General features: G+C 38.8%; 1 protein-coding gene across 2 annotated transcripts in view; it reads right to left on the bottom strand.

Annotated features, from left to right (window-relative positions):
* Positions 1-579: 579 nt before the first annotated feature.
* The window catches only part of TTC39C (tetratricopeptide repeat domain 39C), a 34,325-nt gene continuing 16,968 nt past the window's right edge, over positions 580-17,936 (bottom strand). For both annotated transcript variants that reach the window (XM_015277984.4, XM_040688714.2), the window contains 10 exons: positions 16,815-17,169; positions 15,362-15,530; positions 10,860-10,953; positions 9,856-9,963; positions 9,259-9,368; positions 8,342-8,465; positions 6,644-6,741; positions 5,652-5,756; positions 4,310-4,348; positions 580-3,847 (listed from right to left, as the gene is read on the bottom strand). In XM_015277984.4, the coding sequence (XP_015133470.1) occupies positions 3,758-3,847; positions 4,310-4,348; positions 5,652-5,756; positions 6,644-6,741; positions 8,342-8,465; positions 9,259-9,368; positions 9,856-9,963; positions 10,860-10,953; positions 15,362-15,530; positions 16,815-17,169 (1,292 nt within the window). In that variant the 3' untranslated portion in view covers positions 580-3,757. The remainder of the gene's footprint in view (positions 3,848-4,309; positions 4,349-5,651; positions 5,757-6,643; positions 6,742-8,341; positions 8,466-9,258; positions 9,369-9,855; positions 9,964-10,859; positions 10,954-15,361; positions 15,531-16,814; positions 17,170-17,936) is intronic.

Genomic DNA, 17,936 nt, shown 5'->3' with positions numbered 1-17,936 from the left:
AAAGACTTGCAGAAGGCTGGTTTTTGAAGCCTCTTCTACTCACCTCAAAACATCAGAATGAAAGACAGTGTTGTATAAGCATCTACAAAAACTCTCATTAGCAGAGTTTTGTTTGACAGCTCTGTCAGGATGACAAAGTAGAGGCAGTGTATCTACTGCTTATTCCCAAAGCTCAGCGTAGTCCACCACTTACGTTACCGACTGCCTTTACAACCTCTGCTGATCCAATGACAAGCGTGCTGTTCAGATACCACTGACTGCCCAATCCCCTTAAAAGACAGCTAAAAATATAATTTCTTAATATTAGCTTTAATCTTATGTTTTTGTGACCGCGAAATTCATCATGCAGCGATTGCTACCACTGTTAATACGAGTATTTGGTAATGGCTGGATCACACACGACACCGTGCTTTCACTCCACTGAAAAGTTCTAACATCACCCTTGTAAAACCCCATACAGCTCTACACCACTGTAATACTTGCTCCTGTTCAACTTTCAGATAGCTACAATACAGTTTTGAAGCAAGAACGCGATCAGTGATTGGGAAAACAACCAGACTGCCGTAAACTGAAAAGCAATTCAGTACCACATTTGGGGAATTTTATTTCAGAATAAAGCATAGCTAGAATAGGAAACAATCAGAGACAGGAGGAATTAAAGGGCTCGCTTTAGAGCAAATTAGAAGCGTTTTTCCAAAGTGTAGGGATACAACAAACACGCTTGTGTCGGGCTTTTCTTAGAAGCATGGTAAACCTCGTTCGTTCTATGGTTGACCTCAACATGACACGTGTAACTCACTTCCTAAACCAGGAGACCGAAATCATACTGGAAGAGCAGAAGCTGAGGTAATTACTGACTAGAAAGCTTTCTTACAGAGTCACTTGACATCCCAGAAGTTTTTCCAGTGCTCGACACCACCCTGTTGAGGAGGCCACCAATTGGAAAGACAGATTCAAGGAGCCAGGGAACAAAACGCATGTCCACGTTTCTTTTAATTTTACTCAGAAATATAAAAGTGCAAGTTCTGTAAATTAACAACATTTACAGTACGTCACAATAAATATGCCACCTTGTGACATCTATAAATTCTAGTTATTTATTTGAAATGAGTCATATTGAGATAAAAACTGCATCGACATCAACAAAAAAATACCTGACTCAGTAAAGATATTCTTAACATGTTAACTAGCAAGATGCATATTCTATTATTGCTATTAGACCATGCCTCCGAGTTCCAAAGTATAAAAACCTATCAGTTTGCACAAAATACAGTTGAAATTTTTCTCATCACAGGCACAATCTAACATAAAAAATAAACGTGACATTTACAAAGCGGGAGATTCTCCTATGGAGGGAGAAAAAAAAAGTTACAGAAACCGATGGTTCCATTTCAGTGACAGTTTGCTAAATCCACAGAAAAGCTGCAACTTGCACAGAGATAAACCTTTACATGAATATATAGTGTCTTTTTGGACTCACTCTTGGCCCAGTGAGCAGAACAGGCCTTGTACTCAAGTTTACTACAATTTGCTAGCTACCTCCAATGTCTGTAGACCTCAGACATCCCAACACCAATCACATGCAGGTGCTTTGTGTCCTGAATAGACAGGGTATACTTAAGCAGTGTGTTTTAAAGGAATTTTGCCATTAAATGCACTGTTCCTATCTATTTACCCAGAGTGGACTGTGTCTCTGACACAAAATAAGATTTCAAGTACACTGAAGACCTTTCTTGAAAATTAAAATTTGGATTCTACGAATTTGCTATGTATATACAGACACAATGTATTGTTCTCTACTCAACACTTATTTGGATTGACCAATTCAAAAAAGACTGAACACTCTTTTGTGATTCAGTATTACTGATTAAACGGAATAGAAAAGCCAACAGCTATCTGACCAACATTTTAGAAAAATAAAGTCTCTCCTTCAGGAACTGCAACAGAAGAGTGTAACTGCTCAAGGAGTGCAACCAATTTCCTTTGGCCTACCAGATCCAGTAATACTTTTCTCCTCCATGTCAGTCTTGCTTTAGATGCAACCTCAAAAGCAAATCAATGAAGGTTAGATGTGGGGCAAGGTATGAAACCTTGGCAACACAGCAACGTCTTCTGCAACAAGTTAGAAAAAGAAGAAAAACGTTTAAGCAAAGGAACTGTTTAAGGCAACCTGACCAAAGCAAGGATAAGGCTTTTAGAGAATTATTTCCAAAGATATCCAGGTTTCTTAGCTCTGCAAAGTAACATAATTCAATTAACTTCCTGGTCAGATTTCCATTCATAAGTTTCTTTAAAAAAATATTTACCTTCTAGGTAATGATATTAACTGAATATACAACATAGGGAGATGCTACAGACAACATGATTTTGTTTTTTGTTTTTTTAAAAAAGCTACAGATGGCCAGCATTAAAAAAAAATACATATGTGATTGTGCAGTCAACAAATATACAGAGTGGTGTGGTCAGATTGGTATCCACAGACTGTAAAGCTAAAAAGATTATCGCATTGGAAAGGGATGATCGGAAACAAATGGAAAGTGCTCAGCCATGTCATAGGCTCGCAGGAAAAACTCCAAGAGGAGTAATCTCTGGAAAGAGCTCCTTTGCCACTGGCAGCCAGCCCTTAAATGGGGTCTAGGAGAGGTGCAGCCAGGCTCCACCCCTTCCAGTCACACAAATGAATTGCCTTCACCTGTGCTCCCACAGCTGACTCAGTGCTCGCCTCAGCTGATCAATAAGAGGTTCATGCCGTGATTCAACAGTTCCCATACATGTATTCATGATATAAGTTTCAAGCTTTCAGAGACATTTCAGTATTCAACACCACAAATTTGGAATATCATATAGAGACTTAAGATAGCATAGCATTGGTAAAACTACAAAAATAGGGTTGGAAGTGGGTGATGGGTGTACTATTTTGTCTGTTTTAATAGCTGTAAAAGTCACTGTGATAAAAGTTCAGCAGCTTCAATGGAAAACACGTAAAATTACTGTATGTGGCCTACTTAACTGAATGCACTGGTCAGAATATTAAGAGCAAAATGAAAATCACCCTCACTGTAATTACACGTAAAGCAAAGTATTTGGCTGGAATGTACCAGAAGCAAAGATCCTAAGTGTTGACAGAATTTATATCAGGAGTATGAGCTGAGAGGGAAACAACAAATAATGGAAAGGGGGTTTTAAAGTGGCAAATTATTCATCATGAATTCACTGAAATAAACCTCTAAAATTCAGCAAGATCTGCTTTTTGTGGCTGAATGGTTTTCCTTCTCTTGTGTTTTGGCTAATGCTTCAAGAAAATAAGTGTTCTGCCCACTCTCTTCTTCAACATTTGTACCAACTACTTTTATTGTATTCTAATCAAAACAGAAACTCTCCCCCCTTTAGCATATTTTAGATTCAGATCTACTTTAAAATGTTTTTAAAAAGATCCCATCTGCCAACATGGAAGTAAGCTGTGTGCTTATTTAGGCTCTCCTGATGAGTCGCTTAATAACCGTGTTCCCCTTGGTTTAAACAAACTAAAAACTGAAGAGTTAAAATACGCAAGGTCACTTAACCTTCTGCTTGGTTGATTTACTTTCAGTTGAAGTTGTAGTATTTTACTAAGCCATACCAACTCTTAACCATACTATGAAAGTGTCTCTGGCACAAGTGGTTTCCAGAAGAAAAGCTGGTCTTCCCAACAGCTTTTTCTTCTGCTTCGTCCTAAAGTGCAGAAACTGTGGGAATGGACAACACGACTTCCTGTCCGTCACTGTGGAACAACTTCCCTTAGAGAGGCTAAGGCTGCATGGATGCGGACGTGCAATCTGTTCTCAAAGTCATAGCCTGTAAATTCCTCCTGAAATAAAAAAGAAAAGCATGCAAATATTAGACTCCTTCACTTCAGGGTATGAAAATAATTTTACTATTAATGCTTAAGAGTTCAAGCTACAGAACAGACTGAAGAGATGGAGATTCTGTATTGCTATTCATTCCTCTGGCCTACAAAAATCAGGGACCAGAGGGAACGTACATGAAGGGGAGAGCTGCAGTTTTCAAACTTGTACTGCTGAATCTTAGCCAAAAAATATGGCAAAGTCATAACAGTCCAGGAGAGGTCACTACTGTGAGCTCTGTACTACAACTGACCTATAAATATGTATCTACAAAACACAAATGTGCTTCGTATACATAAATATACACCTACTAAGTTAGCATTGTAGATTACAGGTGATGGACACTGACGAAAAAAAAACAAACCAAATCACCACAACTTCTCAAATACCCTCCTCTCAGAATAGTAATTGTGAGGTGTTTTTACCTTGGCTTGGAGAAGTAAGGTTTTGCCTCTTGGCACGGTCTACAAAAAGACAAGACACTGCATTAGAATTGCACTAGAAACGTTACAGAACGTATCTCAAGTATACAGCTTAGTCAGTCTAGAATAGCAACTCTAGCTTGAAAACAAGGTATTATTTCTTATTATAGAATACTTCTTTAATTTAAAGTATTTCAAATTAATAACGAAGTGCCGAATAAGAAACCAAAGAATTAAGTTTTCCCATTCAGTAATACCTGACTATAGTCTTGCTTATTTATATTGGTTAAGTTACATTTGCAGCATATAAAACATCTAAAAAGAGTTCTTATTATTGACATAGCCATACTAAAGTCTCACACAATATGGTTCTAATCAGGTTAATTTAACAAAGATGAATCAGACTGTATGACAGATCCAACATATAATTATGAGTCATTTCAAAGTAACATACATTTAATAAAAGTGTGCTTTTTTATACTAAAAATGTCTTCATTTTTCATAGTCTTCAATACACTTAGCCTCTCTGGTGACAATAATTTATAACATTTTATTCCCTTCTCTTTCATAGTCATTACAGAGCTCTCAAATATGAACTGCATGACATCTTAAGCTAATGAATGCAATTGTCTAAAAACAGCACCACTTACCTCTAATTCAAGCTCCTGCTTTTCCCCACCCAACCCCATCTCATGTAAGACAAGCAGCATTTATTTCCTCACTGAGTGCCACAAGAGGTGACATCCTTCTCACACTAAGTGCTATCTACCACAGCTTCTCAGCAGCAGCTACAAGCCAAGGCTTATTCAGCCCCCAAACACACCCAACATGAAGCCTGTTAGCTGTGTGCAAATGCTGTATATAAAGCAAGAAGGAAAAAGGGAATGATCCCTATTCTCAGAACCTCCAGATAATTTTACTACCTGCCACCCTTCTACTTAGCAGCAGTTGCAACAAACGTAAACTTTTTGGTAAGAAGGAATAAATAATAAATCAAAATACGGTGCTTTGCTCATCAAAATTCTTGCTTTAGTGCTTACTGTCCATAAACATCACAGCTACAGAAACAGAGAAGGTTTGCACACGTTTATTTTACTGCTACAGAACAGTACCACCAACAACCAGGAACGTATCAACTCCCCTGAAGAATCCCAGAGAGTCTAATAATTTATGTAAGAATAAAACCCAGTAACAACTAGGAATGGCATTACAGTGTTAACAACAGATACGTTAAGCTTCTCACCCACAAGCTTTGTTTCATTGTTTGGACAGTGCTATGCTGATTCTGCACCACACTTACTTTATTATTTTTTTTACAGGGTTTAAAAATAGGTTATACCATTACCTCTGGGTTGTCTAATAGAAGACAGCCAAGCTCATAGCAAGCATATGGCTGGATGTACAAGTTGTTTTGACGGCACAGTTCATCTTTAGCAGCCTGCTGAAAGTACTATAAAAAGAAAAGAAAAAAAGACTGAAACGACTTAAAATGGAAGATTTCATCACTTAAAAATCCAAAAGTACCTTTCAATTTCAAGCATTTGAAATTAGCCCAAGTAACATGAGAACATGTTAACATTTCCAATGGCACAGATTCTTTAAGCAAGGACGGGGAGGTTTTCACTAATGCTACTGAATCAAGGCAAAATTATTTGTTTGCATTTTTTGCCAAGCAATATGTTGACCATGTCAAGGTTCTTCTAACATTATTTTCAAAACCACTAAGCCTAACAAGGAACTTTAACTTTGGAGATTAAGCACGTGGGTTATTTAAACTACTTCCGATGGTGGGCTGGGAGGGAGATGGAATACCAACGACAGCTCTCTAGTTCCTTATGTGAATTGTATTCAGCCCTGGGGAGGGAAGGAAAAAAAAAGATCTGCCTACAGTGGCAGAATTATAATTTTGCATTTGCTAATTATCACCCCTCTTAGTGTCTAATAGCTCAAAAGCTCTAGAGCAGAAACAGTACATCCATGCCTTCAAAAGGCCAATCAACAAGTTTTATGTTTAAGTCGATTTTTTTTTGTGTCCAAAAAGAGTAAACCCAGCAGCACGAGAACTTTTCCAGTCTTCTTCCCAGTTTCCACTTCACTCTTGCTCCACAGGACACATTAATTGCCAAGCTTGTCAACATCAGACAACTGCTTTTAGAATAGAATGGCCTAAATTCAATATTTGAAAAGAATCCAACGTATACTGTTGGAATTCATACAACAGACTGATCAACAGCATTAAAAATTAGCAGTTTGCTTAACAGACTTCCTCAACAGTATTTACTGATTAATAAAAGTATAGTTCACAAAATACAACTAATGGTGTAATTAACAACTTACCTGAACAGCATCTTCAGAATTTCCCAAGCATTTGTGTATGGCACCAAGAAGCAAATTCCTCAGACCAACAGCTGATGAATCATCAACATCCTGACAAGCTTAATGAAAACATTCCAATAAGCAAACAAGATGGATTGAAATCTTTCCTTAGACAAGAACTGCAATCTACAGTGATTTTTTACTCTAATGACTAAAATCAAGCAGAAAATGTGAGATGCCAGTAACAATCAACATCAAAGTAATTTGGTTTCTTTTAAATACAACCCATTTTGTGTCAATCTCATCAAGCAATCTGTCACTAACGGTAGTAATTCCTATCAGGAATGAATTGGCCCTCTGAAGTCACAGGCAGATGGTGCACTCTTCTCACATGAGGAGAACACATTTCTGTTTGTCCTTGAATGATCAGCTAGAAAGTTAAAGTTAAGAAACAATCCACTCCTCCTGATGTTATTGGCAACAGGGTTGTCCCAGACATTGAAAGAAAAAAATGCATAGTCCGCAGTGCAAGGAAAACAGGGCAAAATATCCAAGCATTTCAGATAAAGTACATCTGTTCTGAACTGAAGACAAGTCACAGACACAGAAATCCATACTGGACATAAAACTCCAGATTAGAGAATTTTGGCTTCATAATTCCCAGTGATGATGAGTAGGTAAGGCTAATTGCTGGGCCAGACTGTGACTCAGCTGCATAGCGCTGTATTCACTGATGCACGTAACGATCACTAGATGAATCAGACTCCATTTTAATCAGGCTTATTAGCACCAACTCAGAACAGCTGTTACATCAAGGCTAGTTCCACAAGGAATTGTTTGCACCTGTCTGCACCATCGCTTCCAGAGACCCCAGTATCACAGGTGTCTACAGGAATTTTCAACCCTCCAAAAGGAGCTCTGGGATTCTGGGAACAGTAGAGCTCCTTTAACTTCATATTCTACCTCATGTAATAAACTCAGCCTGATTTAAACCAGTTTTGCAGTCACCAAATAAACCATCTATGAATAACTAAGGATTGGCTACATTAAGTATTTGGACACAAAGGTAGCGCTGTCAAGTCTCATTTTTATTGGCAAGTCTCAAGTTACTTGGTAATTTACCTACAAAGATACATGTGCTTAATCCCTACAAACCAGAGCTCCCAGCCCCAAGGAAAAGTCTGGCAGCTCCCCTCAGAAAAGTAAACCCACACTGTCCAAGAAGAGAGGAAACAAAAATACTCCATCATCTGGTCAAATACTCCATCATCTGGTCATTCCTGAGATACACATAACGTGTAGCAACATTTTCACTGCACAGAAAACCTACAACCAAGGACTGCTGATGCAGACCCATCTGTCAGTATCAAGCCTTACAAGAAGCTTACCTCTGAATTTTAATCCATACTGCTATTTCACATTAAAACGTGCACCACCAGCTGGGAGCTTATAAGGAAGATCTTTATTGCTTTTGAGTATGCAGGACAGAAGTGTCTACTGTTTGCAACCTTTAAGATTGACTGTTCTACAGGAAAACTACAGAAAAAAAGTTACTATTATCTATTTTTACATGACTAAATCTGATTTTATAAGCTTCACCATTATGTTTTGGGACTAGGAAATCAGGGATATGCAACTGTTATCACACAATTTAATTGATCTTAGCAAACTGCATACTTCACTTAAAATAAATAACTGTATCAAGAATCTGTATTATACCTTGGCTCATATGTTGTAGGTTGGAGAGGGAACAGTTTGGAAGGGCTTTCCATAAGTACAGTACTTCAATGGATGCCAGGACACAGAGCTCTTTGGTTGGCATTTGTTTTCTGAATCTATCTGCCTGCAAATTGGAAAGGAAGAAGAAAGAGAGAAGATCTGTCCTCTGTCCTTCCACAAAGAAAATAACACTCACAAACAGTTTACCAAATAGTAACTGTTGCATGAAAGCACCCAACAATTTTCTTAAAGGTAGTTGTTGGCAATTTAGTTTAAAGTTTAAGACTAATAAAAGAGGCTTCTTATTTAACTTATGGGTTACACGTTGATCAAAATTAAAGCTTCTTTATTTGTAGCCTGAATTTGTTTTCTTCTGTTTCACAATCCCAACTACGTACTCACTGGATGTTGACATTGCAACATCTGAAAATCCTAAATTGGGTGATACTCACTAGACAAATCTAGCTTTCAAAAAGAACCATGGCTTTGACCAAAAAAAAGATAGCAAAAAGGAGTAGGAAAAACACAGCCAGAGAGAAAACAAAAATCATAGAATGGTTTGGGTTGGAAGGGACCTTTAAGATCATGAAGTTCCAACCCCCAGCTACAGGCAGGGATACATCCTCTAGACCAGGTTGCTCATAGCCCTATCCAGCCTGGCCTGAGACCTTTCTTTGTGTATCTGTATCTTTAATAATTACTTCAGTTGAAAAGCCAATTCAGATTTTGTTTGCCAAGTCTTTAAAATATATGACACTACTTTTTTTCTTTTTCCTCCCCTGAATCCTTCCCATTAATTCAACAAAAGCGAAGTAGGGGAAAACAGATACTTCAATCAAAAAACAAATAATGGTAAAGAATGAAACACAATTATCCAATTACTGTCCTGAAACACGTTAGCTTATGCTAAACCAAACCTTTTTCACTGAAAATTGTTCAATCTGATTATTTTTTCTTTTGAAAAGCTTCTGAACTTCCTTGAACACATTCTGAGCACCATTGACATCACCAGTGGCTCCTTGGCACACTATGACACAGAAACAAAAATGTGTTAACACTGCTGGGATAAAAAAAAAAGAGAGAGAGAAAAAAGATTAAACATCATAGAGTTGTGGGGGAAAAAAACAAACATGCACTTCTGCAAAGGACCGAGAGTGGGATCTGATGAACACAAAAATCCCAACTCTCGCAGGTATGCTCTGAGATCATCAACAAGTCTGTATTGTTTTCCGTACCCATTAAAGGACCTAGTATCACCCAACAGCTAAGGATTTATTAAGTACACCTTTTCAATACACTGTCAGCTTAGCAATAGGTCACGTAATAATCATAGCTGGAGGGCAAAGGCATATAGACATGCATTAATAAATTACATAAACAAAATTACATAAGTACAGTCTGACAGACAGCAGCATAAGCAGCTGTGTGGAACACACTAAGAGCACTAGTCAGTGCCAAAAGTACCATATCACATCACTGATTTATCACTTGCAATCATCACTGAAAATACTCACCTGCTGTTAAATAAGCGTAATAGCACTGAGACCACCTGGATTCATTTTTAAGCCTTTCAAAGGATTCAAAGGCATCTTTGAAATTCATCTCTATCATGCTGCACCAGCCTAAAGGAGAGACACCAACTGAATGAAAGCACAGTAATTCAAATGTGGTATAAACGTTACTGAAGCATAGCATCTGCTCATGAGAGCTGGAGCTAGCTTAACAATTATACCAATAACTGGAAAATTTAAAACAAAACTAATCAATAATACCTTTTAAACCTGGTTTAAATTAGCTGGAAAATACTGAGTTATTCATGTTATAAAGAACAACAAAACCAATTCACACTAACAACAAATCACCAAAAGCTCTTCCTTAGCTACTACCAGCTCCATTACTCTTCTTTAACCAGACCCATTTAAAGCTTCTCTATTCTAAAGATTTCCATGAAAATTAAAAGCAGAGAAAAGAATGACACTTTCTGTTGATGTTAATCATTTCATTCCATCAGTAGCATAAAATGAAATACAAAATATAGGTCCTGCAGTCTCTGAAGCTCCATTAGGATTTATTTGTTTTTGACACAGAAACAGATTTCATTTTAAATGATCTTCTGCAGGTGAACAGTTTCAGAGAACTTGAAAATTATAAACAATTGTTGAGTGCTACTCAACCAAATAAGATGATAGGATGATTTCACGATCAGAGGGCTGGAGCACCTCTCCTATGAGGAAAGGTTGAGGGAACTGGGCTTGTTTAGCTTGGAGAAGAGAAGGCTCTGGGCAGCCTGGTCTGGTGGTTGGCGACCCTGCACGTAGCAGGGGGGTTGAAACTCAATGATCACTGTGGTTCTTTTCAACCCAGGCCATTCTATGACTAACATTATCCAGCCGAGACAAGAGCCAGTATTCTGAAACCTTTTTTAATAATCCTAAACAAAATCATTCATTTTCTTTATTGAAGTTATTAGTCAAAACTTGAAAGTGAAATATTTATAGCATAAAGATACCCCATTTACCTATTTCATATAAGCAGACATGTTGAATCTCCCTTTGGTCTGTTGCAAGTTCCAAAGCAGTATGAAATGAAGCCAAGGCACTGTTGATTTGACACTAATAAAGGTGAAAGGAGGGGAGAAAAAGAAAAAAAAAAAGTCATATGTCTGAAGTTATCATAATCATGTTATCCATCACATTTTAAAAGAACACTATCAGTTTCATGTTAATATGAGTTTAAAGATAACAACAGAGTGAAAATAGATAGCACTGTCATACAGATTGCAGCCTCTGGTTTGATTAGATGAGAGGCAAAACATCCCAGTGGGAGGAAAAACTCAAAATTGATTTCAGATTTGAAACCAATTAAAAGTCACCACGGACTTTTCTCATAACTCACACTCAGTTAGGATAACCTCCCAGCCTTCGAGATCAGTGTCTGTATTCCTTCTGTTCACTTTTAAGTCTGAAATTCACTGTAAATCTTGGTAGAGTTGTACCTCAGGACATGCCACTGCTCCCTGTCCTACCCCTGCCCAGCTCTAGAGTGATTTTATTCAATTTCCTCATTTGTCTCATCAGGGAGAACTGGTTGAGATGCTTTATACTGCATCAAGACAGCACAACTGCCAGCAGTTACGGTAGCTGTAACAGTATAAACACTGAATAGTTAGAAAACAAAGCAATGACTAAATGAAGATGTTGGTATGACAGAAGAGTCTAACCCATCTGCCTTTCTGTTGAGCACATTTGCCCTCCAAGTTACCAGGGAGCCTGTGCAACGTACAGCTTGCTCTGTTTTATAGCAGCACATGCTCCTCAGCATACATTAATAGAAAACACTGAAAAGCAGTGCCAAGTGTTCTCTGCATAAGCTTTCCTTAAGCATCAAGCTCGGTAAATATGCTACAGAGATACTCCTCAATAACTGAAAGTATCAGATACCTCCGGGCACTGGGACAACATGCAGAATATGAATTTCGACTCATACTGTTAATTCTTAAAATAAAATTAATTACCACCTACTCACTGTTTCAGAGAGAAGAACGTAAGAATTATACAGGCAGATGAGTCAGCAAGTAGAATATCAAGGCTGACTTTTTGCAGTTATGATAATGAGAGTTAAACAAATACAAACGTACACACAAACGTGTAATTCCCTGGTCTTTACTTATGCTTCTCTTGAACATAATACAAAGACAATAGAAAAGCTTAATCCATAAAGCTTGTAACATATAGAGCTGCAAAACCCTGGAGAATATTATTAGAGATAATGTGAATACAATGAAGTTGCATGCCTTGATCTTTCTATTATCAACCAGCACTACTATGAATCTGTAACGCTCTTAAGTGAGTACTGCTCCTCATTAAGGAGGAATGAGCAAACAATATCTAAATACAATACAAAACAAGATCCAAAACCAAAAGGGGAATAGCAGCATTTCTGAAAATAAACCTTATGTGTAAACTCTGTTGGTTTTTTTTTTTTTTTTTACTTAATCATTATGAGTTCATTCTAAAAAACCCACTCTCCGTTTCAGTGCTTCTTATTGCTCTTGCCAGCCTAGTTCTCCTTTCCACTCTCTTCCAACTCTACATTAGAATGATGCTACTGACACCAAGATGTCTGAAAAAGATAACTGAAAAAAGCAAGAGAACGTGTCAGCAGTGTATTTAGGAATGTAATATCACTGAATGTTTTTATTACTGGGGGAAACATCTCCTTGAGAGCAGCCCTGCAGAGAAGGACTTGGAGGTCCTGGTGGACGAGAAGCTGGACATGAGCCAGCAGTGTGTCCTTGCAGCACAGAAGGCCAACTGTGTTGTAGGCTGCATTAAGAAAGGGGTGGCCCTGCAGGGAGAGGGAGGTGATTGTGGCCCTCTACTCAGCTCTTGTGAGGCCCCATGTGGAGTACTGCATCCAGGCCTGGGGCCCTCAGTACAGGAAGGATGTGGAGCTCTTGGAGCGGGTCCAGAGGAGGGCCACTAAGATGATCAGAGGGCTGGAGCACCTCTCCTGTGAGGAAAGGTTGAGGGAACTGGGCTTGTTCAACTTGGAGAAGAGAAGGCTCCAGGGAGACCTCATTGTGGCCTTCCAGTACTTGAAGGGAGCGTATAAACAGGAAGGGGAATGGCTGTTTATGAGGGTGGACAGTGATAGGACAAGGGGGAATGGTCTTAAACTGAGACAGGAGAGGTGGCTCTGGGCAGCCTGGTCTGGTGGTTGGCGACCCTGCCCATGGCAGGGTAGTTGAAACTGGATGATCATTGTGGTCCTTTTCAACCCAGGCCATTCTATGATTCTATGATTATTCTGCAGATTGAACACTGTAGCACACCTGAGGAAACCACTGGTGTTTTGGCAGTCAGTGGAGTATGTGGTACTTCTTCTGCCTTCAACTATGCCAACAGAATTTAACAGATTAAGCCTCAGAACATGAGGTTGTTCATTGTTTTTTTGTTGTTGTTTTTTTTTTCCTCCCAGCCCCGAAGAGGTGTTTATATATACACACCCAGAGTATGGGCAAAGAAAAGTGACCTTGTTCAGTTCAGGATTCTTTCACAGTTTGGTTTTGCCTCTTGCCCTTACCTCTCTCCACATGAAGCTATCTGTCTCTTTTTAAGTATTTCAGACTGGGCTGTTATGTCCAATTTATAAAAGCAGATTAAGATCCTTAAAAGGTGTTGCTATCTAAATAAAAGAGAAAGCAATATGCAAGCTGAAAGGCAGAAATACATCAGATCCAGAACACTATCTTTCACAATTCTTCACTCAGAGGTGGTGAGGCGCTGGCACAGCTGCCCAGAGAAGCTGTGGTGCCCCATCCCTGGAGGTGCTCAAGGCCAGGTTGGATGGGGCCCTGGGCAGCTGAGCTGCTGAGTGGCAGCCCTGCCCATGGCTGGGGGTTGGAACTGGATGACCTTCCATGTCTCCTCCAAACTAAGTCATTCTGTGATTCATGATGTAGAAACTACTTCGTGGAACTACCAGCACGTTAGTTTACAATGTGAGTGAAAGCACTCTTCCGGTTCAGAAAGCTTGACAAATGCTGCAAACCAAGGCCCAAATCTGCAACATTTGTAACCAGAAGCACATTGCGCAGAAACACGGCGCATCTCCCAGTGCCATGGTCACCAGTAACATGTACCTTCACTATTGTGGCAACAATCTTTCAGCAAATAAAACTTGTGGTTTCCTAACAGAGTCTACAAAAGAGAGCAAGACATTTAAGTAAAACATTTATACAAACACTCAACAATCTCTCAGCGCTACAGTACCCATGAGAACAAAGCAAGAGCAGGGAAAAAACCCAACTGTTGAATGGTCAGCTCCCATGCAGACAGATGTAGGTATAGGAAAGGACCATTTTAATTCCTGTTAGCAACTAGAAAGCATTCTGCTGACCAAGGCACGGCTACAGAGCCTAACAAATGGTATTCTGCCTACCCAAGCTAACTACTTTGTTAACAATGCCAAGTGGCCTCTAGCACTATTTTACTTGGAGCTGAACTGTGATGCCTATAAACAGCACCACTTTATACACAAGCACTCTAAAATAACACTTGTGACAGTATAATTCCCTACTGCTTCCAGAAAGACAGAAGAAACACATCACAACAAATAAGTAAAGCCACATGCAGGAGGATCCCTGCAAAATGACGTAGGCCACAGAAGACCACTCCTATGTTCGGTTGCTGCTGCTACCTTCCTCAAAATTAAGCTGCATTTGTGAGAATTAACTGCAAACTGCAGCAACAGAATGGCCACCAATATCAAGTTCTTAAATTATGATATGAGAAGAACGTTCTGGTTTTGTGCTCTTTGGCTGGGTTTCCTTGATGATGTAAATGCCTTAGAAATATTCTGGACTGATAAACACAGCAGCACAGTTCTCTGGAGTACTTTTGCCATCTTGGATTGTCCTTAAAGAATAATTGGGCCAAAAGCCATGAGGCTGCTGCAATGTTTGAAGAATATCATTCTGCAACAGTGTTCACAACGACATTTCCATGGCATACATTCTGCTTGGGTCACAGCTCACCATAGCAACAGAAAACATCCTGTTTTGTTCCCTTAAAAGCAAAAGCAATTATTCGAGAGAAATTACTGAAGATGATTTAGCTGGAAGCGAACAATGGATAAAAAGAAAAGCAGAAGATAAATGCTACATATTCAGTAGCTAATACCCAGATTTCAGCTTGACAAGCAAAACCCTAATGGTTATTTATACCACAAGAAGTTACCAAACGAGGTTGCTTATAGCACAACGTTACAAACGTATCTAGTAGAAGAATTAGAATTTCAAAGTGCTATTAAATCAGACAGGAGCTTAAGGGTTGACTTGGCATGCAAACCTGCAACTAGGAAGAAATTAATCCTCTCTTTTCACTTATCTTACCGTACATCTGTATCTTCAGTCACAATTTATTAAAGTATGCCTGGTTCATTCACATCAGAAAAACATCAGATATCGGGGGAGGAGATGGGGAAAACATCAGCCAAAAGAATAGAAAGATGCAGTACCTCCAATCGCTGTATCCTTCCCTTGAAGAACATGAACAGAGAAGAATTTGGGTAAGCAGATTCTTTCTTTGCAAGAATCTCTTTTGCCTCTTTCAATCCTGCCTTGTTATCGCTGCCATCAAGAGCAAAAAAGGGGCGAACAACTGTATGGTACCACAACAGAGCTAATCTAAAAGGAACACAAGAGCAGAAATGATTACAGCTCATAAACAGAGATTGGAAGATAACGATCCCGAAAAACAAAGGATATGCATCTCTTCTTATACAGCCTGACTATAGAACACAACGCTATCACCATACACCACATGTACATGTACAGGTGCCATGTACAATTCACTGCACATTAACCAAAAGCAAAGTAACCATCAAGCTCACAGTACATATCAAAGCATCATATCCATTAACTCTTAACAACTCTATAATAGATTTTAAAAGAGAAAACCCACAAGAAAACAGTAAGATGTAATAGTTCACTGGGAAACAAAAATAACACAAACCAACCCCACTCCCCAGCGCATACACACACCTGAAATCACTGTAAAACAGAAATACATCTGGTGTTTGGAAGGGCAGATTCCTACGTGACCTATATCACCCACAAGAAAACAAGGGCAGAGCACAGAGCTTCCCAGGGCCAGCTGAAGGAAGACCTGCTCCACCGTCATGTTGGGAACAGAATGCTGCTTTTTTTTTCCCCCCCAGAAATGACACAAAAGAAATCAAAAGGAACATTTAACATTAACGTTTTTCTTAACCAGAAATACAACTCCTCAAGCAGAAGAAACTAGCTCTGCTGTCGATATTTCAGAAGTGACATTTGACTGTACTTAAAGTCCAGCAACAGAAGTATTAATTTGGAAAGAATGTGATAACAAATTGCTCTCATAAATAGCTTTAAGTTACATCAGACTAACCCTTCATCCAAGAAAAAGACCTGAATACAATACAAAGGTTTGGGGAAAATGAGTATATGAAAGCTCAAAGAACAAAAAGACAGTAAGGAAACACTCAATTTTCCTCAGATGCTAAAATCAGAAATAAACTGGAAAGACTGTTGGTCAATATAAATAATAAATAATTGACATCAGTTACTCTCATACAAAATGGTATGCTCTCCCCACAGAAGAGAAAATACCTACTGAGCATTCAAGGGGATGCTTGTATTTACTCTACGGGTTATTAGACACTAGAGTAAAAGGTGCTGAAGAATACATCACAACACCAACAAACCCCAAGCACACAAAAAAGTAACAGCAGAGAGATCTAGTGCACTACTAAGTGATGAATTCACCAAACCATGGCACATTAAACAACAAACTGCAAGTTTATTTTACCTGCTGTTGTTTTCTTTAAAGCAACATGACTTTTTTTTTGGCTTTGATTTTTTTTTTCCCCCATTTACTTACTTTCAGTACTAAGTTATCTACCAAAGCATTTCAATATAGCTACTCACGTAGCTAAAGGGGCCTTCATGTCCTTACTTTCACTTGCATACATCAGTGAAGAAAGCCCCTGTAGGCGGTCTCCAGGAAAACCCAGCAGGTTGATGATTTTGAGCAGGTTTGGGGGCACCATGGATATGCAAAGATGAAAAAGTCCATATCCAAAGCTAACAGCACCTTTCAGTCTGTTTAGCGAATCCTCCGTTACACCTTCTGCGGCAACATGATTATCATTTGCAGCATCAGAAGTCAAGGATTCCTGAGTAGTTTTCTTCTGATATATTTCCTGAAGCGTATTAATGTCCGTATAGCACTTATTGTAAATTTTCCAGGCTTTTCGGAGGATCCATCCACCTTTTATGTATGCTGAATGTCAAGGAAAAAAAACATTTCAAGAAACGTATTTCAGAAGTGGAACACAACCAGTAGGAAATGCTGTTTCATGTATCCTAGGATGCTCTCTATTAGCATGAAATTAACACTGCATAAAGGATTTTGCGAAAAGAGCTGCTACAGTCATAGAATCATAGAATCGCTAAGGTTGGAAAAGACCCACAGGATCATCCAGTCCAACCATTCGCCCTTCACCAATGGTTCCTGCTAAACCATGTCCCTCAACACAACATCCAAAATCTACATACATCATCCATGTAGAAGAGATCTTTGATATTGAGTAATACAAACTTCAGTGCCCCTCAGAGACCTTAAAGTGGTGTGCCACGCAAAGGGACTTTCCTGTAGCTATCCAGCAGTACAGCTGGCAGGAAGAAAAACAGAAACCAAAACAACTTAATGCTGGATTCTGCCCCACTACACAATGGAGACAAAAATCACTGTCTGGCAAACGGAGAAAAGAAATGCTTGAGAGAGGCTTTGCCTGAAGTCCAAATCATGTTCAAAGCAAGCTTATGGAAAAAACACTTAAAATGGAGAAAAAAAAACACAAAAATCCTTCCCTTGGGTCAGATGATAAGGATTTCAACATGGTTATCACCCCATCCCCCAAGCTGTGAAATACAGGAACTTATAATTTAAAAAATAATAATAATAAGAGACAGAAACTGAAAAAAATAGAAGAATGATTAAAAAAAAATCTGTTTTCAAATATGTTTCAGTTGCCTAGCTTCTTCAAT

The sequence above is a fragment of the Gallus gallus genome, chromosome 2 (assembly GCF_016699485.2).
Source record: "Gallus gallus isolate bGalGal1 chromosome 2, bGalGal1.mat.broiler.GRCg7b, whole genome shotgun sequence".
Taxonomy (NCBI): domain Eukaryota; kingdom Metazoa; phylum Chordata; class Aves; order Galliformes; family Phasianidae; genus Gallus; species Gallus gallus.
The sequence above is the reverse complement of the archived record's forward strand: the minus strand, read 5'-3'. Positions and strand labels throughout refer to the sequence as shown.